Source organism: Sceloporus occidentalis, unplaced genomic scaffold, assembly GCF_023333645.1.
Source record: "Sceloporus occidentalis isolate IW3139 unplaced genomic scaffold, rSceOcc1.0.p SCAF_28, whole genome shotgun sequence".
In the NCBI taxonomy this organism is placed as follows: Eukaryota; Metazoa; Chordata; class Lepidosauria; order Squamata; family Phrynosomatidae; genus Sceloporus; species Sceloporus occidentalis.
In genome coordinates, this window is record NW_028317008.1 from 5,331,498 (window position 1) to 5,353,966 (window position 22,469).

General features: G+C 38.1%; 2 protein-coding genes across 3 annotated transcripts; one reads left to right on the forward strand and one right to left on the reverse strand.

The window, feature by feature from the left end:
• The first annotated feature begins 2,418 nt into the window (after positions 1–2,418).
• LOC149299726 (PCNA-interacting partner-like) lies at positions 2,419–20,479 on the forward strand. Of its 2 annotated transcripts, XM_089486061.1 has the most exons (11): positions 2,419–2,568; positions 5,643–5,873; positions 6,117–6,221; positions 7,306–7,476; positions 7,914–8,068; positions 15,234–15,417; positions 15,967–16,148; positions 19,297–19,378; positions 19,678–19,840; positions 20,126–20,148; positions 20,195–20,479. In XM_089486061.1, exons 1-11 carry the CDS (start codon positions 2,419–2,421, stop codon positions 20,477–20,479), a joined length of 1,731 nt encoding a protein of 576 aa, XP_089342187.1. The 2 variants fall into 2 exon arrangements, with proteins under 2 accessions (XP_089342187.1, XP_089342188.1); XM_089486062.1 differs by lacking the exon at positions 20,126–20,148 and having other exon boundaries at positions 20,181–20,479.
• A 290-nt stretch (positions 20,480–20,769) lies between these two features.
• Positions 20,770–22,442, reverse strand: LOC149299727 (pro-MCH-like). Its single transcript, XM_089486023.1, has 3 exons — positions 22,203–22,442; positions 21,692–21,896; positions 20,770–20,819 (listed from the first exon to the last, which is right to left on the reverse strand). Exons 1-3 carry the CDS (start codon positions 22,440–22,442, stop codon positions 20,770–20,772), a joined length of 495 nt encoding a protein of 164 aa, XP_089342149.1.
• Positions 22,443–22,469: the final 27 nt, after the last annotated feature.

Sequence of the window (22,469 nt, forward strand, 5' to 3'; positions counted from 1 at the left end):
AGTTAAAAGCATTGTTATAGTAAATACATTTCCATTCCATCCATAAAGACTACTTTGTGCTGCACTGTTAAAATTAGCCAGAGAGTGACATCATATGCGAACAATATTTGAAACTTCAAGTTCCCCTGCTTTTTTCTTGAGCAGACTATCCCACCATCAATACCCTGTTGAGTGTAGATAACAGAAACATGCAACACACAAGGAGATACATACAAATGTGTAGAAACCTTTTACTAGAAAGAAGCAATGAGAAGTGACAAGACAATAGAAGACTAAAATACTTTATTAATAATTTAACTGTTTATATGGTACGGTACCGAGTGTACCATCCCTGAGTTTAGAAATTAAGAATGTTTTTTGGAAAGTTATAGTTAAATAAGTACAAAGTAGTCTATTGCTAGCTATTTTATAAGGGTGAAAAATGCCCACTTGCATTCTACACGTGGGAGGGGTACGTATTTTTATACTTTTTACATTATCTTGGAAGTAGATGGTTCCCTTTATGATGTCATGGCGACAGCACTGGAGTCTTATCTTTATATTTTATTACATTTTTATTTTTTAACTATTTTAAAACTTTTTTTTTTATAGTTTATATTTACAGGGCTCCATCGCAGTACCCATGATCAGCCTGCAGGGGTTCTAAGAGTGGGCTTGACAGACCCTATTGCAGATTGTAAGCTTGATTGAGCCGGACCCTCCTTACCTGTTGCTTCTGTAAGTCAATTTGTTATGTTATATACTACTTATTATGTCCTGTCTACCCATTGTACAGCACTACAGAATTGGTTGGCACTGTATAAAACAATAAATATTTATACGTTTCTGGACAGCAGGATGGCACCGCTACTGTGTGAAAGGCATGCTGGCTTTTAATATGGTGCTTGTGATCTCTCCAGGCATGTCAATTATCACCAACTGTGTGCATTTCAATGACATGCCTAGCACGTCAGTTGCCACAAAGGGGTTAATGGCTAGTTCGAAAAACACCTCAGCCTTTCTCTCCTGCCTCAGACAGAGAGAAAAAACAATAAACCCCCATCCACAGCATTGCCAAGCCAGCATCACAGCTGACCGACAGTTACTATATCATGCGATTATGATGTGTTTGGCAGAATCATGCATTTTAAAATGTAAAGCTCCTGGGACAGGTACACAAGCTGCTGCGGACTACAACTCCCATCATGCTCAGCCTGTTAAGTAGCTGTCGTTCCGAGAACATACTTTGGTACAGCAGTTAGTGTGGGTATCAATCTACTTCTAGAGTGGCTGAGAGTAGTGAGAGGTGTTGTCCACTGTAGCTGGATTACGCGAACTAGATTCTCCTTTTTCCAAGTGTATCCCAAAAGAAGTCTCCCGCCGCACGTACTTATTACATACAATCTCACATTTCTATTGTGAACCCCCTCCCAGAACACGTACATAATAATTATATATGACCCTAATACTCCAGCAATAACGCTCAAGCGTTCTCTGATTAATTTTTTCCATATACACACCGGCCCTGGCAGCTCTTCTCCCGCCAAGATATTTGTACCAAGACTGGCTAATGACGCCACTCCGAGATCCACTCTGCTTCCGGGGTTGAGGGTCGCGCGCGCCGATTGGCTGAGGCGGTACTAGGCATGTGACGTTTCGTCCGTTTGAACGTTTGCTTGTGTTTTGAATCAGACCATCTGTTTGAACGTTCTGGGCGATTCAGAACAAGACAGAGCTTTTTAACGACAGACTAGCGCGGTAAGTGGGAGTAAGAATGTGAAGTCTGTACGCCTTTTGTTTAGAATACACATGTACTGTGTGTGTGTGTACACACACACACATACGTATATAAACTGGCAGTTCCAGGTACCAGTATTATTTAATTTATTACGGTATATTTCGCAGTGTGGAGTATGTAAACCTGACATAACAAACCATGAATAACATACTAATTTCCACTTACCGAAACAAAGAGCATGGAGTGCCCTGCTCAGACGAGTTTACAATCCATATTCCCTCATGAACCGAATCCTATGAAGAGTTCCTATTACGTATTTTTAATCTATTGAAATCTATTAATGGAACCAAAGAATGAGGGTCCTTCGACTGAAGTAGATTAAGGGCGGGTATGTTCTGTTTGAATCCACAATTCCACCACCGTCATGAAATGCAGCATTCAGAATATAAAGAGCTTCCCTACTTGGTTATTGATTGATAATAAGTTCTGATGATGGAGTATACAGGGTATTGCCCGGCACAGAAAACAAGCTGTCAATTAGAGAAACCCAGGAACCACCTGTGGGATACATTTAGCAGTAGTTCCTGGGATTATCTTCTCTTTATCGCCAACTTTCTAAAAAGGAGTAACGGAATTGTGTTTTATTGAACTTGATCGTGTACTTCATTGATTGAATTGCAATTACGTGTTTATTCCAGAAAATGATTTGCCACCAGAAGAATGTGTTGAAGTTAATCCAATACTTCAGGCAGCATTGTTCCCGTGTGACAGACTGTGAGAGGACAACAGTATGCGGCGCGGATAATATGCTTATGATACTGCAGTTGGCTATGGCAGAGGTTAATAAACAGGTCAGTTTTTGAGTTTCATAAATGGCATACTTTTAACCCTTTGAGTGGCAGGGGTTGGGGTATGTTTTCCCTAATCAAGGGATGAGACAACTTTTGGAGTTGTGCTATAGCTACATGTAGGTGACAGTCCTGTACACAGTATTACACCCCCACCCCGCCTAAGTATATATTTCCCTGGTAATATATACTTAGGTGGGGTGGGGGGGTGTTAGATGTGACTGCCATTGATCACTGCATGGTAGCAGTGATCAGGCTTATTCAGCAGAATACCAGCCAGCTGGTTTCACAGTAGATGGCAAGTTAATTACACCTGATCAGTCGCATACGAGTTTAAGCTTGACGTTAAAGGATAATTAGAATCATAGCTTGGTTGGCTGATCAAAAAAAATGTATTAAAAAAACTAACTTCACTCTGAAACAATTTTATAGTTTTTATACCTGGTAAAGCGACACATTTTCAGGGCCATGAGTTCTGGCAGACTCCTATATATTGTACACTTATTTAATGATATCTTAGCATCTCAATTGACTATTTCCTTACTAGTGTATTACAGCTGATATTCATGTTTGAATAAATTCAGAGTATGTCCTGACAACTTATGGTCTTCATAAGATTAGTAGAACCTCTCTGTTGGCACAGCTTGTGAGTCGCTATAGTAGAATACTTGATATGAAGTGTGGAAAAGTTAACATACAAATACACATTTTTCCTGTGGGCCTGGGTTAATTTCATATTATGTTGTGGGTCTGAGTCCCAGGGCCTTTGGCCAGAGGATGCAGACTTTTTGGTGGGAGTGATGGGACCCCCCTGAGGTCACCAAGAAAGATCCAAGCCTTCTGGCTGGGGAGGGATGAAAATATTTGGTACTGCCAGTGAGAAGAGCTGAAGACCCTATCATCTGGTAAGCATTTTGGGTAGGGAAGAAGACTGACACTTGTCCTTGCACTCAAGGCTCAAGCGACTATGACGTTAGCTATTTTCTTCCCTGGAGTTTTGTAAAGGTGGGGACCTGTATAAAGATGCAAGTGAAGGTACCCTCAAGGGTAAAAAGTCCTAAAGTAAAATACCTTTGGTATCTTAGTTTTTAAATGTTTATAATGCTGTTAGTGTATTTTATTTTGCTTCCTCAAGATCCATCCTACAACCAATTACATTTGGAAAAATATATTTTGAAGGAAACATTTAATGTTTAATTATATCAAGTTGCCTACATAAAGATGTTACTTTAGTTAGGAAATCTCGTGAAATGTAATATCCCTGATGTCCGTAATGGAATAAAAGCATTGAACCTTATGAACTTCCTTCCATTTTGAGCCAGCTGGCATATTTTCATAAGCCAGACATATTTTTTTTTTTTTTTTCCTTCTCACTACGTAGTTGCACAATTGGTGGTTGCTGTCATGGTGGGCACCTGATCAGGAAAACTGATCTCTGGACAACGTTTCTTATTTGACTTTAGAATGCTTTGTAACACCAAAATAAACACTCCTACTACAGTTATAACCATTTCTTGCAAGATCAGAGCTTTGGATAGATTATCTGCGGCTGCCAACATTCCACTGTTCCAGGGACACTTATCCAAATAAATGGAGAGAAAGGGATGTATTATGTCCCAGTCATGCCTTAGATTCTCCGTTGTTTTGTTATAAGATGTTTCTGTTGTTCCGGTAGCTGCCTGTGGAACTGCATGTGCATCTGGCTTTTCTTTTAAGCTTAGTGCTCCTATTAACCATGTTTCCAGAAGAAATAATACAAATAATCAATGATTTATGAGAAACCAAGGAATAATACATTTTATGCAAATCATTATATAACACCTTTTCCCTTCAAGAAAGGGTCTAATTGAATTGAGTCCTCTTGCTTCTTATTAGGGCTGCAACTAACGATTATTTTCATAATCGATTAGTTGGCCGATTATTTTCTCCATTAATCGAATAAAAAAAATGAATGTACATTTTTCATTTATTTAAAATAATTTAATAAACAAATGATGTTAAATACAAACAGCAGAATATTAAAAAAAAACTGATAAAATGCATTTCTTGTCTTTATTTCCCAACCAGCCCCCCCAATTTATGCACATTTGAGCCCAGGCTTGCCACGCTGCCTCCCACATATACCACTCCATTAACCCTCAGTCCTCCTCATTAAATTAACCCTAAACACCCCATTAACCACAACTGCCTCAAATTAACCCCATTAACCACAGCTGCTCCTATATTAACCATAGCTGCCCCTAAATTAACCCCCACTTTCAGCAGCCCAAATATTAATTTTATACTTACTTAGATGAGTGCCACAGCCATGTGGTTCTTGGAGAAGGAAGGGGGCGGGGCCAGTTGTCACAGTGATTACAGGGAGGGGCTGGTAAGTAGGAGCTGCTACTGTGAGTCAGACTAAACGGATTATATAATGAGGGGTATTTTTCAGAGCGTTTGCTCTGAAAAAACCCTCATTTTATAATCGATAAAAATCGATTCAACTAATCGATAATGAAATTTGTTGGCAACGATTTTCAGTATCGATTATCGATTTTATCGATTAGTTGTTGCAGCCCTACTTCTTATACATGCTTGTTAGCATTCAGTAGAATAGTTTGGAGTCCATTCAAAATGAACTGCATTTTTACCAAAAAAAAAAACCAGGGCTGGGCTGTGTCCACTAAGCCGTACATTATCAAGCAATTCAATCTATTGCTTTAATCTGGAAAAGGTATAGGTTTTTTTCTGTTCCCGATTCTTAAATGTGTCTTCCCATTAAAAGAAGATATGAAAAGCAGATGCTATATTTAAAACACCGAGACTTACATTTTACCTCATGTAGTAGAAAAAATGTCACAGAACTGGGAAGCATAAAATGATTTTTTTTTGGCAGTACGTGATGTCAGGATTTTATATATCCATAGCAGCCTTAGCCTTGAGTATGCATAATGCAGTATTTACATTTAACTTGACATTTTTATTTTATCCTTAATCCCTCCAACAAAAAATAACTAGTGTATGTATATATGTGTATGTAATATATAATATTATTATTATTATATTAAAAAAAAAATTTTTCTTTTCTTGTTTAGAATGGCCATGAGTTTTCAGCCCCTCTTAGCAATGTGTTGTTGGCCTGGAAACACCTACTTAAAGATAAGCTTGGACTAGTTTGTGAAGGAGCACATGTTCCAGAGAACTATGCTGATGTTAGAAAAACATATGACGACTTCCTTAAAAGCAGCAATACATTGGACTTAATTGATCTGCATCGGATGTGCAACGCACTTGAAGATTACAGAGATTCGCACAGCCTATCGTCTGTAAGTATTGGATCCGTTTAGCTCTGGCGTCTTGTGTCGTTATGTGCTATGCTTTGAGTATTTTTGCATGTTTTCTTTCTTCAATGTAATCATGAATTAGGAAACTTTTATGTACCCAATTTTTGTCTATTTTTAACACTTTTATTGCCAAGTATTTGCGAGGTTTGTCACACATAACCATATAAATGATTAGGTAAAATTAAAAAGATCGGTTACTGCGAAACAACCTTCTGCGTTTCATAGGGCCAGTTACTGGAATTTATTGAAGGGAGACAATCCGAGGAAGAAACAGAGTTCACTATGGCACCTGTGTCAACCCCCAGTAGGAATAATCTGGATATTATCAAGGTAATTCCTGATGGCAATTGTTAATTTTATAATTACGTTGGCAAATTTTATTTGGGCATTTTTTGTGATGGTATGGCGTTACGTGATGTTGCAAAACGCCCCTGCTTATGGGTACAGATATGCAAATGTGTGAAAATTTGACCTTACAAGGAAGGCAGCCAGCTTGGCCTGCAAAGGGATTACAAAGACCTCTGGCTTCCTGCAGCATAATTACCGTATTTGCTCAATTATAAGACAAGTTTTTTTTCAGAGCAAATTACCCCTAGTCTTATATTCAATGCTGTCTTATAATCACACTTCAAATAGAAGTCTGACTACAAGACTAAGATCTGCAGGGATCCTGGATCCTCCTCTCTGGTAACCTCCGCTGCCAGCCGCACTTCCTCTGGGGGCTTCTATGACGGAGCCGTGACATGAACTTCCGGTGCTCCATCATAGAAGCCCCAGGGGGTCGTATTTTAATTGAGGAAATACGGTACTTTTAATTTTTACTCTTAATGACCTGAGCTGACCCAGGAGTTCAGTTGTAGGTATATCCAACACATACATGCAAAAGGGAGAGATTTTGAGAGAATTAGGTATGTTGTAGAATGTTATACCACACAAAACAAGTATGAGATGGACTCACAGAAGACGGACAACTACTTAATAGCTTGCGTACAGTACATGCCAGTTTCGGAGCATCTCATGTTGGCGGTTTTTCCACTGTAATTCTACGACAGAGCTAAAACTTATCAGTCTCACACTGCCACAAGAGCACTCCAGTACTAAAACATGAGGGATAATTTCCTCTGCAAGGAACCAGCAACCCCAGAAGTATGTTTCAGCCTTCATGGGCATAATCAGTGGGGTCTTTATTATTCTTCTGGGCTTGCTTTTTCATTTGGGATGGGCCAAAAGATCTCCGAAGGGCGAAATGCCATACACAACAAGTTCTAGTATGTCATACATCTGCCCGTTATTGGACTGTAGTGAGAAGTAATTGGACAATATTTTTACTAGTGCCTGAATGTCCCTGCCAGGAGAGGTTTCCAAAAAGAAGAAAAAAAAGTTTTGCATTTTCCATTTTGTTTTTTTCATGCAGGTCAGAGAACTCCTAAAGAGAATCTTTTGTGGATATTTAAATCTGTTAGTAAATTCAAAGAATGATTTTGCCTTGGCCCAAGTACTTAATTGTCCTGATAGAGGGTTAGGCAGAGAAGCCTTCACAGACCTCAAGCACAGGTCAAGACAGAAGCGGATGTCTCTATTCTTGGTATGTTACTAAGCATTTCTTGTGTAAATGTAAATCTTTGGGCATATCTCCCATCTTCCTTCTGTCCTCTGTTCCACCATCGTGTGTGTGTAATATATAAATGTGTGTGTGTGTGTATATTTGCGACCGATCATATTCTTTCACTCTCCAGCTCTCTCTTAATGTCTCCTTAACTTTTCCACCAACCACTTCCGTGTCCCTGACTGTTTTGCAGCTTCAGGTGTCGACTTCGCACCTAAGGTTTGTACAAAGTCTGCAGATATTATTTTTTTTTAATGGATCAAGCAACTAAATTGTTTTTTTTGTTTAAAAAAAACAAACAACTTTTCGCTCACCTCAGTGGGTCCATCTGTTCGGTGGTCTCCATGGGTCCTTTGAGGCTGCCATGTTGTGTAACGTTGATGCAAACAAAAATCTAATTAGAATGTTGTTTCCAGGTGGCAACATCATTCATCAGAGCAGTAGAACTTGGAGGGAAGGGCTATGCGCCACCTGAATCTGATCCATTAAGGAAACACATGAAGGGTCTTTCACATTTTGTCAACTTCATTGACCGACTTAATGAAGTTCTGGGAGAAACTAATGATACAAGGTATTGTTTTCTTATTGCTTGTTGACAGTTTACTAAGATTTGTGTGTTCCACCAGTCAAAGTATCGTTTGTTAAACTCTGTCTCCAAAAGGCTTGTTCTTTTGGGTTTTGGCACTATTTAGGGCTGGAAAATCTGTTCTTTGTAGCATGTAGTGCAAGAGGACACTCAGTGGCTCAGAATCTTTAAATCTTGCCAGTACCCCCCCGAGCCACTTGCTAGCCCTCCCTTTTAAAGTAGACTTTAAATGTATAGCTCTTATATATTGCAAAATCTATGTTTGCTGCACAATGAAAATGATCCAGAACTCAATGAGGGTGTCTACATACTTCAGCAAGTGTGGTTGATTGTAAGGGAGCAGGGCAAAAGGATTTATGAGAATTAGATCTGGACACCAAGAAATGTAAAGCATTATTGCATCCATAAGCTTTCAATGCCATATGTACTCTAAGCGTAAATCTGAAAGGGGACGTATATAATGTCTCTGCTTGAAGGAGGAAGTTACAGTTGTGTTTCTCATACGCTTTGCTCTCTGGCACACATGCAGGCATAGTACATCCCCGGAACAGTGTGTTGCCTGCCTCTCTAATATCCTGTCGGCCTGCCGGAGTCCATTTGTATGAATGTAAAAATCCAGTAACATTTTTTTTTTGCACGCTTCTCGGATAATGACTTGAAATTACAGAAAGAAGTTGTTAAATTAAACAAATCTATATCTTTAGAATTTATTGCACAGATTTTGGGCAAATACGGTTCCTCGCATGTACATGCTAAGGGCACGTGGTTCAGTGACGATATGTGCACGTGTTACATCCTCTTGTCCGATTTATGCCTTTTTTTTTGCTTTAAGACGTACAACAATGGCTAGTGACAAACAAGCAGTTGAATGTGCGCTAATGTTGACTTGCTGCCATGTGTTTTTCTGCCAATCAAGTTTGCATGTGGCAGATTGCACTTGTTTAACCATTCTGCCCCTGTCTAATGCTTTAAGAGAAATGATTTTGGTGAAACAAAAAGGTAGTTAACAGTCTGTTGAGATACCTGTCCAAGCTAATATGCAACAAACAAATCCTATGCTGCTTTTCAAATTAAATTATAATTGCTGACCTGACCTTTAAGAAAGTGGAGCGGTTTCTTTCCCATAGTTGGAATAGTAATTATGAATCTGTTTTATATTTTAGCATGTATCTGCATGTTATTCATATCTTTATTTTATTTTTATTCCTTGACTACTTTTTATACTTTTACCAGTAAAGGCTAGTTTCCAGAGAATGCACACACTGAGCTGGTAAAAAAATCATGCACAGTTGTTGTTTAACTTTCTTTTCAGGAGAATTATTTTTTGGCATTCCCTTAACTTTATAATTTTTATTTTAACTAAATTATATTAAGGACTGTACTTCATTTGCATGATTTAAGATATTCATTTTGCATCTTGTGTCTACAGTTCACCTCCCTCACTGCAACTTACAAAGTATTTTTAACCCCTTAACGACAATTGCCGGTCCTGGCACGACACGGAAAAGCATGTGCTTTACGACAATTGCCGTGCCAGGACCGGCACGTCTTTAAACGGGTGCAGAAAGCGATCTGTTTTCGCTTTCTGCACCCAAAAAACGTTGCTGAATGCCTCGACCTCGAGGCATTCAGTAACGCCGCGATCGGAACGAAGGGGCCATCTCTGGCCCCTCCACGGGGCGTCAACATCCGCCATACTTTGTATTTACTTCGTTTTAAAAGCGTTTAGGAGGCGATCAGCGATCGCCTCCTAAACTTAAATGGTGTCGCTGGAATGCCTCGATCAGGAGGCATCCAGCGACACCAAACACTTACCTTTCGATAGGCTGTGACCGCTCCGGAGAGCGGTCACAGCCGCAGCTGCCGATGATCTTCGCCATCAAGCAAGATGGCCGCTGCCCTGTAACAGGAACCAACAAATTTTAAAAGTTCGCTAGATGGTCCAGACCATCTAGAGAACTTTGGCTCCACTTGCAGGTTGAATACAGGTACTGCATTCACCATGCAAGTCAATGGAACCCAGCTTTCTAATCACAGTGTGATTAGTAAAAATAAATTAAAAAATAAAATAAAATTACCGTATTTTTCGCTCTATAAGACGCACCTGCTGATAAGACGCACCTAGATTTTAGAGGAGAAAAAAAAAGGAAAAAATATTTTGAGCTAAAAAATGGGCTAAAATATTTATTACAATAACTGAATAACTTAACATGAACAATAGCCAACAGCAGCATTAAGAACCATCATTACTGTAAAAGATAAGGTCTCTAGTCATTGGGAAATCCCAAAAATTCCTCACAACTGTCCGAACTTGTCACGCTCAGTGGCTCACTATCACTGGTGTCAGGGTCTTCATAAAGGACATCATCCTCTGAACCATCCAAGGCATTACTGATGCCACATTTCTTAAAGGAACTTACAACCGTTTCATCCTTCACGGCTTGCCATGACGTTTTCACCCACTCACAAACTTGAGTGATGGTAGGCCTTTTCATTCTTCCAGTGGGTGTCACTTTTTTTTACACTTTACTGTTCACTCTCTTCTCTCTTCATCCACATGTACCGGTATACAAGGTGCAAAAATACACTTCCCGTCATGCCTGCACAGAAAAAAGCTGGTCAGACATGATGGGAAGTGTAGTTGGACTACAAGCGCCGTACTGCGCATGCGCCGGCGCCATACGTGACACGGCGCTTGCGTCAAATCCCCCCGTCCTCTCCATCCAGTCCGCCCTTAGCCGTCGCAACGGACCAGAGAAGAGGAGAGGCGGCGACAGAGGCGGCGGTCTCCAGATGGAGACCTCCCCTGGACGGCGAAGCGAGACAGAGACTGTCCGGGACACTTTTGGTGAGTATATCGTTGCCCCCCCCCCCCCCCGCCTGCATCTTCGCTCCATAAGACGCGGCTGATTTTTCATCCTACTTTGGGAGGAAAAAAACTGCGTCTTATGGAGCGAAAAATACGGTAATAATAATTAGAAAAAAAATAGTAAAAAACTAGTAAAATGTAAAAATCATTTCCCACTGATGTCACTATCAGGGGAACCTCCAAGTTGAAAAAAAATTTTAAATTTTTTTTTTTTAAAAAGACAAAAAAAAAAATATATAAATAAAAAATATATTTTTGTGAGCAAGTCCTAAAATTAGCATATTAGCTTAAAACAATTCTCGCATGGAAAGAGTTAAAATACTGGCATATTAAATGCCCGTGGGGTGTCTACTTTTAAAAAAAGGTATGATTTGATGGGGTAAATTGAATTGGCCGGGTTCAACAACGTCCCAATTAACACCGGGGGAAGGATGGCCACACATCTAATTTCCAATTAGAAAAATGCACACGTACCAAATGTGGCCTTTTAGTTCCCACAAAAATGACACACCCATGCATGTGGGATATCACTGCACTCAGGAGATGTTGCTGAACACATTATGGGGTGTCGTGTGACAGCGGCATATACCAGGAGCTGTAAATTCATACATAAAGTAGGTGTGTGTGGAAAAAATACACACACAAAAATACTACTGCAAACTTTGAAAACATGCTGGTGGTAAAATGTGTGCATGCAAAGAGTTAAAATACCAGCATTTAAAATACCCTGTGGTGTCTAGTTTTGAAAAATATATGGTTTTGTTGGGCACACTGAAATGGCCCGGCTCAAAGATGTACCAAATAGGGCATGGGCAGTGGATCCCCAAATGCCAAAGTTCAACATTGAAAAATGCGCATGCCCCAAATGTGGCCCTTTTGCCCCCAAACAGCCAGGCAAAATCATTCATGTGGGGTATCGCTGCGCTCAGGAGATGTTGCTGAACACATATTGGGGTGTTTTGTGATAGTGACATAAACGAGAACCTTTTAATTCATACCTGAAGTAAAATGTGTGTGACAAAACAAATGCAAAAAAATGACTACCACAAAGTTTGACAAAAACTGGTGGTAGGTATGGTGCATGGAAATAGTTAAAATACTAGCATTTGAAATACCCTGGGGTGTCTAGTTTTCAAAAATATATGATTTGATGGGGTAAATTGCATTGGCCGGGTTCAAAGATACCCGAAATGGCACATGGGGGGAAGAATTACCAGATTTGGAAAAAATGGCTTTGAAATAGCAAAACGCTACCTGTACTTATTGCCCCATAATGGGTAGAAAAAAGCAAAAAAACATAAAAACATTGGGTATTTCTAAACTCAGGACAAATAGTAGAATCCATTTAGCAGGTTTTTTCATTACCTTTTATAGATGAGTAAAAGATTTTTCAACTAAAAGTTAGAAACAGTCATTTTTTTCTAAATTTTTCACCATATTTTATACTTTTTTTAGTAGTAAATAATATGATACAATCAAAACAATGTCATCTAAAGAAAGCCCTTCTTGTCCTGAAAAAAACAATATCTAATGTGTGTGGGTTCAGTAAACGGGAAAGAAGAAAATTACAGCTAAACACAAGCAGCGCAAAAATGTTAAAAAGGCCATTGTCACGAAGGGTACAAAAAGTAAAATCAGCCTTTGTCACGAAGGGGTTAATGGTGATGTTCATAGGCAAGATTTTCATGTGAAAACATTGTGGATGAACCAGCAATGAAATTTTTTTCCCCCCCAAAGGGTAAAGCTAGTCAATATAAGATTGATTCACTACTCATATGTACTTAAGCAGTCATATGTAGATTGTTTTGTAGAAATGCTACATACTTCTGGCTCCCTTCCGTAGTGTCTGCACCAAAGGCATGAACTGACTTCCAGATCGCCTGAAACCAGTCACCTGGAATCTATATATATTTTAGAAGACACATTCAACTCCTTATGCCATCGCAAATGTAAAGGTCTTTAATGTAGCTTCTCTTTAGAGAAATATAGAAATAAAATTGACGCCGCATTTATTTATGGAAAGAATGATTAATGCCCATTCATAGGAAATACATTGAATCAACTAAGCAACATTTGAAGTGTAATATAAATCTAGCGTAATTGGTAAAAGTATTAAAAACATTTAACGCAACGAGCACCAGTTTGGTTTATGGTTATCCTTAAACGCTTTGGGCATGGATGCCTTTGGGAGATCATGTAACTCTCTAGTTCAGGGGTGTCCAAGTTTTTTCTGCAGTGGACCACTTCATCAGAAATGTATGTGTGCGTGGGCCACGCTCATTTTTCACTGAGAGAAAATATGGCCTTTTAGCTTTATAATGCAGTGGACAAACCGTTTTTTGAGCAACCTTTTATATGTCATTCTATCAATACTGAATTGCTAAAACAGTAAAACAAACTCGGTCCACAAGCCATTTAAAACAAGTTTAGCCAAATAAAACTGCACAAGGATGGAGCGCGTTGGGTTGGATTAAGAGCATCATGGGCCTGGTCCTGCTCTAGTTACTTTGCAGTGATAGCGCCCATGGTGCCTCCTCAGCAAAAAAAGAGCTTTGCCTATGATGTGTGCGTCGAGTATGGAAGTTTTCATTCCTCAACAGAAGGATTTTTACCTGTTGGTTACCCTAAATTCCTCCCCTTTTCCTAATGAACATGTCCTTATTTGCAGTTAGCTCTTATAAGGTGCTCAAGGGAAATGCATTGGAGGAGTATGGGTATAGGCTCTGAATGCTTGTACATGCACATACATCGGCACTGTGTGTTCTCCTTATTGCCTACTTTTAATTTACATCTGATAGTAAGCCTTTTGTCAGTAATTCTAATTTTCTGGAATCTTCACTTTTACGTAATGTTTCATTTCAACTTGACTTTTAGCCCCTTAACAGTTGTACTATGTGTCTTTTGTGGTTTTATTTAAATCGGCTATATTTTTGTACTACCTGCCAGCAGTGCTCCCAGTCTGATACTGATTGCAAGTACTTTAACCCCTTCAGGACCAGAGTGTATTTAGTATTAAATGTTTTCCTCATAAAATTAAAGAATTTTAGAAATGATCTACAGCTAGTGCAGAGGAAAAGAATACCAAAAATATATTAAACTGGTGGTCATGCACCCAGAGGATCGCGCTGACGTGATTCTCACCAATGAGGTACTAGGTACGTCACTGATCCTATAGGACCATTTTTTAATTCTTATTTTCTTTTATGTGAGTTACCAGGTTGTGTAGAGTTAAAAATGTTTTTTGTTTAGTTGCCCGCACAGTTTGTAGTTTAAGTATCTCTGGATGTGCTTGTCCACTGGGTATCAATGACCGACTGTTTTCTTCTTTTTAAAATTATTTTCAAACGGCTTTTATATACTACAGCAGCATTCCAACAAATATATACTAAACGTAATAAGACATTTACTTTGTAAAATTAAGGGTTGTCTAGGATCCACATATTGATACCAAAGGGGTATACTGATGCCATCCTAACTCTTCCTATTGATGCCAAGTTTCCAATATTTTAATATAGAAAAGAAATACACTGGAACATCAAAACGAAACGCACATTGGCTCTAAACGTTCAACTCTTCGTAAGGAGGTACTCCTGCAAAATCAGGCAATGTACATTTTGCACCGGTTTTCCTTTTGTTATAGTTCTTCATAAGGGTCTTCCGGATATGTTTGTTTTTCATTTTCTTTAGGTTTTAGTCCAATCCAGCTCTTCAGGGAATCATTATTCTTGGCTCTGTGTTTATTTACGGTTTTGACTTTTGCTTCTGCGCCGGAGTTTGTAATAACTTGTACCTTCTTTTCAGTTTGTCCACTGGCCATAGACTGTTGCATTAAGTGCTTTGCATTTTTCAAGTTTGAGTTATTTGAAAACTTCTTTTTTCACATTTAGCTTTATTTTGACAAATGAACACTATGGAATATTTGAGTGTGTATGCATTATGAGTGCTATAATTTATCCTTTCCAGTAGGATTTTTGTGACGAAAATCTACTTATTGAAATGTTAAACCAAAACACTTGGGTGGAATAGAATGGAATGCAACTATTGTTTATCACCCCATATTTTATCCTCTTACGATCATCAATAGAGGCACCTCTATTTTTTTGCACTCAGTTCATTCTATTGTAAATTTATTAGATGGCTTCTATTGAAATGTTAGGGACCATAGAACATTGTGATTGGTCATTGAGGTAAATAGATTTTGAAGCGTCATTCAAAATTTTGTCTTAAATTCAATCTGGCTTATTATAGCTTTAATTTGGTCAATGGATGCCTGTTTTTCAGAGCTGCAGGAGAGCGGATACTATCCACTATAAAGATGCATTTGATAAAAGGGAGAGGCAGCGGGGATCCACTTAGTGAAGCAGCAACGGATGTTGCACAAGATTTGGATCTAAGGATTAAAAACCTTATTAATCTTTCTATTGAGAATAGTAATGGAACCACCACAGGGATCAGTCCAGCACGGGTAAGAAAGTTTTTTGTTTTGATGGCTGGCAGAGGGCTTGTGATGTTTCAGGAAATCTACAAGAGGGAGAAATATATTTTTCTTCTCATAATACCTTTGCATTTAAAGGCTATATATGTTAAATAAGTTCAAAAATATACATTCCGTTTGCAATGACCATCCTGCCAAAGACATCAGAATTTACCCAAAATTCAGCAATAAGACTTGGCAGTTAGGTAACGCCATACTATGTGTTTATTTGGGTTGTTGTAAGGTCGGGGCGTGTTTTTATAACATGTTTTCAAGGAATCTGACTAACAATGTCTTCCAACTTAGGTAGTAAAATCTGGGATCTTCACATATTTTGCCTTGATTCAATTAAGGCACAATCTTTGTAGTACTAACTATTCCCTGCCCCTGTAAAAATCATGTAGTCAAAAATGGTTGGCGTATGATCTGCTTTTACTTTGTTTACATTGTTGTTCAAGCATTTTTATTTTTTTTTAACTGAATGTGTATAGATTTTCCCATGAGCTGTAGTTTAATGAAGAATTTAATGTTCATTTTCAGCCCAAAGTCCGTGCCATAAATCGGGGGACTGCTTTATCTGGTAGAGAAACCATGAAAACTCTTTTAATTCTTTTGGATGAGGAAGCTGCTAACCCTCCCAACAAGAACAAGGCTGGACTTTTATGCACTGATGAAGATAATTCGACTCTTTTTGGAGCTCTTTCTTTAGTAACACTCTTTCGGTAAAATCACCTTTTGTAATGAATGCTTATGTGTGTGATGATTGTAGTCGGAAAATTCACTTTTACGGTCCAAATCTGTAATGCACAACTGCAGCCTGGGGGCCGGATACAGACTGCAATTATTAGTTATCCTAGCTTTAATCTCAAACAATTTTAGTTTATTAAACTATTAGTTTTCTTGCCTGTTAGGAGACTTTGAGGATTGAAGTTGTGTAGCCCTGGTCTCGAAAGTTGTGAATTTCACTTCAAATGCATACCTCTCATCTATTGCAGTTTTGTTGTATGTCCTGCTTGAGATTGGAACTATCTGGGGTTTGTGTTTGTTTTTCTACATAAGTACCATCTAGAATACAGGTAGAATATGTAGGCATAACTTTACACTAAATTTTGTAGGACAAAATTAAGTACACACTACATTGGGTCACTTAACCCCTTAAGGACCGGGCTCATTTTTCGTTTTGTACCCTGTGGGACCGAGGCTGTTTTGACACTTTTGTGGTGCTTGTGTTCAGCTGTAATTTTCTCCTCACCCATTTAGTGTACCCACATAAGTTATATATTGTTTTTTTCAGGACAAGATGGGCTTTCTTCAGATACCATTATTTTGATCGTATCATCTTATTTACTATAAAAAAAATAAAAAAAACATGGTGAAAAATTGAAAAAAAAACACATTTTATGACTTTTATTTGAAAAATCTTTTACTCACCTAAAAAAGCAAGTAAAAAAACTAGCTAAATAGATTCTACTACTTGTCCTGAGTTTAGAAATACCCAATGTTTTTATGTTTTTTTGCTGTTTTTTGTAAGTTATAGGGCAATAAGTACAAGCAGCGTTTTATGATTTCCAAATCTTTTTTAACAAATCTGGTCAGTCTGCCTCCATCTCCTCTTTGGAACATCTTTGAAGCCGGTTAACTCAATTTAACCCATTCAAACCATATATTTTTGAAAACTAGACACCCCAGGGTATTCCAAATGCTGTTATTTTAACCCTTTCCATGCACCAATTATACAACTACACTTTGTCAAACTTTGTAATAGTAATTTTTTTTATTTTTTTTTCCACACAAATTGTACTTTAGTTATAGATATACAGGTGCTGGTATATGTCACTGTCAAACAACACCCCAATGTGTGTTCAGCAACATCTCCTGAGTACAGCGATACCCCACATGCATGGGTTTGTCAGATTGTTTGGCTGGTAAAAGGCTACTTTTGGGGCATGCGTAATTCAGGTGGTCATTTGGTCATTGTGCCTCCCTCTCCTCTTTGGAATATCTTTGAAGCCGGTTAACTCAATTTAACCCATTCAAACCATATATTTTTGAAAACTAGACACCCCAGGGTATTCCAAATGCTGTTATTTTAACCCTTTCCATGCACCAATTATAGAACTACACTTTGTCAAACTTTGTAATAGTAATTTTTTTTTTTTTTTTTTCACACAAATTGTACTTTAGTTATAGATATACAGGTCCTGGTATATGCCACTGTCAAACAACACGCCAATGTGTGTTCAGGAACATCTCCTGAGTGCAGTGATACCCGACATGCATGGGTTTGTCGGGTTGTTTCAGATTTAAAATGCCACATTTGGGAAGTGCGCTTTTTTTCTCCATTTTGGTCAGTCTGTACCTATGCCCTATATTTGAGCTAGGCCACTCCAATTTACCCCATCAGCCATTTTTTTTATATATTAGACACCCATTGGGTATTTGAAGTGCTTTTATTTTAACTCTTTGTTGAGATTTTTGAGAATTTTTAGCACTTGCTCAAAATAATAAACTTTATTTTTTAATTTTATTTTATTTTTTTAATACTTTTTTTATATTTTTTTTTACACATTTTGCTGGTACTGGATGGTTCATCTAGTGACATCACTGCATAATTATTTTTAAATGTTAGCACATTTTTTTTTCCATTTTTTATTTATTTTTATTTTTTTTTAATATTTTACTAATCACATAGTGATTAGAAAGCTGGGCTCCATTGACTTGCATGGTTGAATGCAGTACCTGTATTCAACCAGCAAGTGGAGCCAGTTCTCTAGAGGGTCTGGAGACCCTCTAGCGAACTTTTTCGTCTTTATTGTTTTATTTCCCGGGCCGCCGCCATCTTGCTTGATGGCGAAGATCACCGGCAGCGGCGGCTGTGACCGCTCTCCGGAGCGGTCACAGCCCACCCAGAGGTAAGTGTTTGGTGTCGCTGGATGCCTCCTGATCGAGGCATTCCAGCGACACCATTTAAGTTTAGGAGGCGATCGTTGATCGCCTCCTAAACGCTTTTAAAACGGGCGTCCGCCGCCATACAATGTATGGCGGCTGTTGACGCCCCGGGGAGGGGCCAGACATGGCCCCCGATGCCGATCTCGGCCTTGCTGAATGCCTCGACATCGAGGCATTGCAGCAAGGCCGTTTAAGCGAAGAAAGTGATCCTTGATCACTTTCTAAGCTTATTTAATTTTTTGACGGTTCAGGACCGTCAAAGGTCATTTAGTGACCTTCTTGTTATGACGGTCCTGAACCGGCAAAGGTCGCGAAGGGGTTAAATTGGGTAATTGATTTGGTAACAATGTATTACAGTAAAACTAAACTTAAAATTATAGCAAAATAAAAATGCCTCCCCTCCTCGGGTATAATAATATTAGAGGCCTTGAAACAGGGATAAATTGTGCGTATAATACCCGAGATTTTATGATCTGTTGTATAGTACCCAATAATGCTCCAGTGACCGATTCCACATCTTTAGCACACATCTGTGATTTGCCGGCTGCAGGTTTTAAAGTGCCAACTTTGTGATGTTCCGTGACTGGCCAGTACTGATTGCTGCCATTCGTACCATTGTTTAACCCCTTCACGACAAAGCCCGTACATGTATGGGCTCACAATGTATTGTCTTCAATGGGTTTAAGGACAACCTGTTGTCCTTAAGGGGTTAATTTGACGTTTATTGCCTATAAGGTATAGTCACCATAGCGTGTCATACGTTTTAAGTTAGTCTATATTGACTACTGTAAGAACCACTTTGCGTTCTTCATAGTCTTATTATTGTTCTTACTACTAAAAAACAAAATTCTTAATGTTAGAGGAGCTGATATATTATATTTTTTTTTATATGTAAGCATTTCTCTTTTTGATCCTATATAGGTCTCCAGAGCAGTGCAGTGGGTTATCTCCAAAACCACTCAGTAAACGTATACAAAGTTGCGCTAACATGGAAAAGCAAAAGGTAAAGTCAATGTCATAACCTTTAACGCCAACACCAAAGGCCATGAATTGATCGCATTTAGGATCATGTTAGTTATTTTATAAAAATATTACATAATGTCGGTAATACAGTTAATGATTTTATCTGCAAGGCAGTGTATTGTTAATCCATTTAAAGTACATAATTGTAATGTATTATTGTAATTTAATTTTTTTTTTGTATATATACGTCCTTTATTGGCATCATCGTTTTCTACTAGTGAAATTATAAGATGCAATTTCCAATGATATTTGTTACCTTCTGGCATTCCTTATTTGCAGCTTAAACAGAACCTTATCAGATCACAGTTTGCCTGTACCTATAAGGATGGGAACATGACCCAAATAAAGCGATATGATTTTCCCAGTATGAGCCAAGTTCCTACATGTGTTCACCCAGCACCAAAGATTATTCCAGTGCTCTGCTTTGATGAAGATCCAACTGGTAAATACTGAGGAATATTACTTTTTTTTTTTTACTATGTTTGATTGAAATTAGAGGCACTATATAAGCATGTCACACATAAATTCTGTATACTTCGGGAGGTACCGAGAACCCATGTTTTGTATCGACAATGGATTCATAATATTTTCCAGTATGTTGTTTTTATGTGCTTAAAATACTTTTGCTAAACTTTAATTTTTCAATTAACTATTTGAATTAAATTGTAAGTTTAAATATTGCCATACATGGTTATAAAAAGAGTGGTAAATACTGCTACTAGTGAAGTCAACTCTGTAGTTGATATTAAAGTTTGTTTGCTTATACTTCACTACTGTTTTAGATGTGTGTGTAAAGAAACAAGCACTTAATTCCAGTTCTGGGAATTTTGAGCTCAAAGACACAGGCGCAAAAAGAAAGGACAAATCAACCAAGAGCACAAAGAGGAAGGAAATGGATACAAATCCTGAAAATATCTGTGATCAAGGCAGCGAACCACCTCAAAAGAAAGCAGTTTCTGGACCAAAGGCAACCAAAACAAGGGAAGCCTCTAAGTCTACATCAAGAAATGGCAGTAAAACTGCATCTAAAAACAGACTAATTGCTGGACAAGCCAAGTTAACAACCTTTTTCCGGCTATAATGTTTTCTGTTTATAATGGTATATGTTTATACTTAAAGTGTCTATCTTTTAGGGGCCAATAATTTTACAGTGACAAGCTCATTTTATTTATTTTTTTCCATTATGATTCCATTTCAAGTTATTGTCAATGACCCCAATACAAGTTCGTCTTGCACAGATGTTTTTATTTACATTAATAAAATTACAAAGTAAAGATTGGCTTTATTTTTGTTTTAATTTCATTTAAAGTTATACATGGTAATTTAATGAAATGTGATAAACACTTTGTCCAGGAAAAACTTGTTTGGACATCATATCTGCCAGCATGGTCGATAAACTCTGCCAAGCATGCATCGTAGCACTAAAAGAAGAAGAAGAAGAAGAAGAAAAAAAATAGATTAATTTTTTACTCTTGCTTCCTCCTAATCTTGGCACGGATTAACAATACACAAGCAAAATAGGGACAGTATTCTAGACAATGTGATCCTTTGGGCAAGAAACTTTTAAGAAGGCTTTGTGTTGCAGGTTATGTAGTTTCGTGCGATGTTTCTTTCAATTACATGTTTTTGCATTCCATAGTCCATTACTTGCACAAGTCAGGGACAACCAACAGGTTAATTTTCAGCTATTGTCAAATGAGAATTCCCATGATGCTCAGTAAGGTTATGGCTGGCTGATTACCTTGGATGCCAGGGCGGTTATACATTAGTCAGCAGTTAACATATGTTTATGCATTATTATTATTAATATCCTATGTAATATTAAGCATCAACAAATTATGCTGCACTGTACAATTTTTAAATAGGGGGGTTAAAAAAACTTATAAGGAGTATGCATTTACACATACAGACACAATAGGATTTGAAAACCCTAACCGTGAGCTTGCAGTACAGCTTTGTGGTATATTTACACAGTGCCTAGTGAGGATTGTGTGCTTTTTAAGAAATTCTAAAGGAATTATATGGGTAACTGAAACAAAAGGATGAATCAAAAGAGGGAATGGTAGCTCTCTTCTAGCAGTAATTAGGGGTACGTTGTTTCAGGATGCAAGAGATAATGTAGAAGTAAAGTGGGTAGGAGGGGGGTTGTTTTCAAGATGCAATTATGGCTAAAGGAGGTGGGGAGTGGATCAGGAGAAAAGGAATGTGCCTTCGAAATTGTTGTTTTATTTTTTTGTAATACTTCAATTTCTAGCCTTCTACACTGTGGATTTATAAAAGCATTGATACTTACTATCAAAATCTCTCCGTCCTATAGGAAATTTTGCAGTGTTTTCTTCTTCCCCAATATCTCTTCTTTCCTGTATTAAGTCGATGTTCTGATCGTCACTTTCTGGACGAAGTGCTGAGTTTTTAAGTGCCAAGTATGGCATATGTTTAATTCCAACATTCAGTGGAAGCCCATCATGGCTAAATAAACTGTTTTCAGTCCCTGTACTCTGGGAGGGGGAAAGCGTGATTATTAGTATTATAGATATAAAAAAATCACTTTCCCCATACAACACAAATAGCATTTGTTTAACAACTGTAATTAATCAAAGCTTACCGGTGCTTCATTAAGATCCCCCTTACGAAAAATTACTGCAGTTTTTTCTGAAGCAAAAGTGCAGTATTGCAGTTTTTCATGTCAAAAAAACTGCAGTTTTCTACAAACAAACTGCAGTAATTTTTCGTAAGGGCGGGTAATATTGATTTTCAAACATATCTGGTCATTTTTATGGACGTGTATATTGATGAGATATTACCTTTAGGCTTCTTTCTTCCTCTTCATTTAAGATGTTGTTGCCGTCAATCTTGTAATTGTCCTTTGGCATACCCATTGATTTTTCAGAAGTGTCTCCGTTATGGAATGCTTTCCTCAAGGTGATCGTATCAAGCAGCATTTCATCGTTCTCTGCCTTTCGTATAGACTTTGAAACTGAAAATAAGAAGCCTTGGGAGAGGATAGATAAAGATATTATGATTGGGTATCCTAAACTAATCATTCTTACCATTCTTTCCACTGATCTCGA

Bases quoted from the DNA above. Each gene is read 5' to 3' on its own strand.
- LOC149299727 (XM_089486023.1), bottom strand. From the start codon at position 22,442: ATGATTAGTTTAGGATACCCAATCATAATATCTTTATCTATCCTCTCC. The intron at 21,897-22,202 runs GTAATATCTCAT...TCCCCCTCCCAG, and splicing joins AGGAAGAAAGAAGCCTAAAG to AGTACAGGGACTGAAAACAG. The intron at 20,820-21,691 runs GTAAGTATCAAT...TTCTTCTTTTAG, and splicing joins AGGACGGAGAGATTTTGATA to TGCTACGATGCATGCTTGGC.
- LOC149299726 (XM_089486061.1), top strand. From the start codon at position 2,419: ATGATTTGCCACCAGAAGAATGTGTTGAAGTTAATCCAATACTTCAGG. The intron at 16,149-19,296 runs GTAAAATCACCT...GATCCTATATAG, and splicing joins TCTTTAGTAACACTCTTTCG to GTCTCCAGAGCAGTGCAGTG. The intron at 19,379-19,677 runs GTAAAGTCAATG...CCTTATTTGCAG, and splicing joins CTAACATGGAAAAGCAAAAG to CTTAAACAGAACCTTATCAG.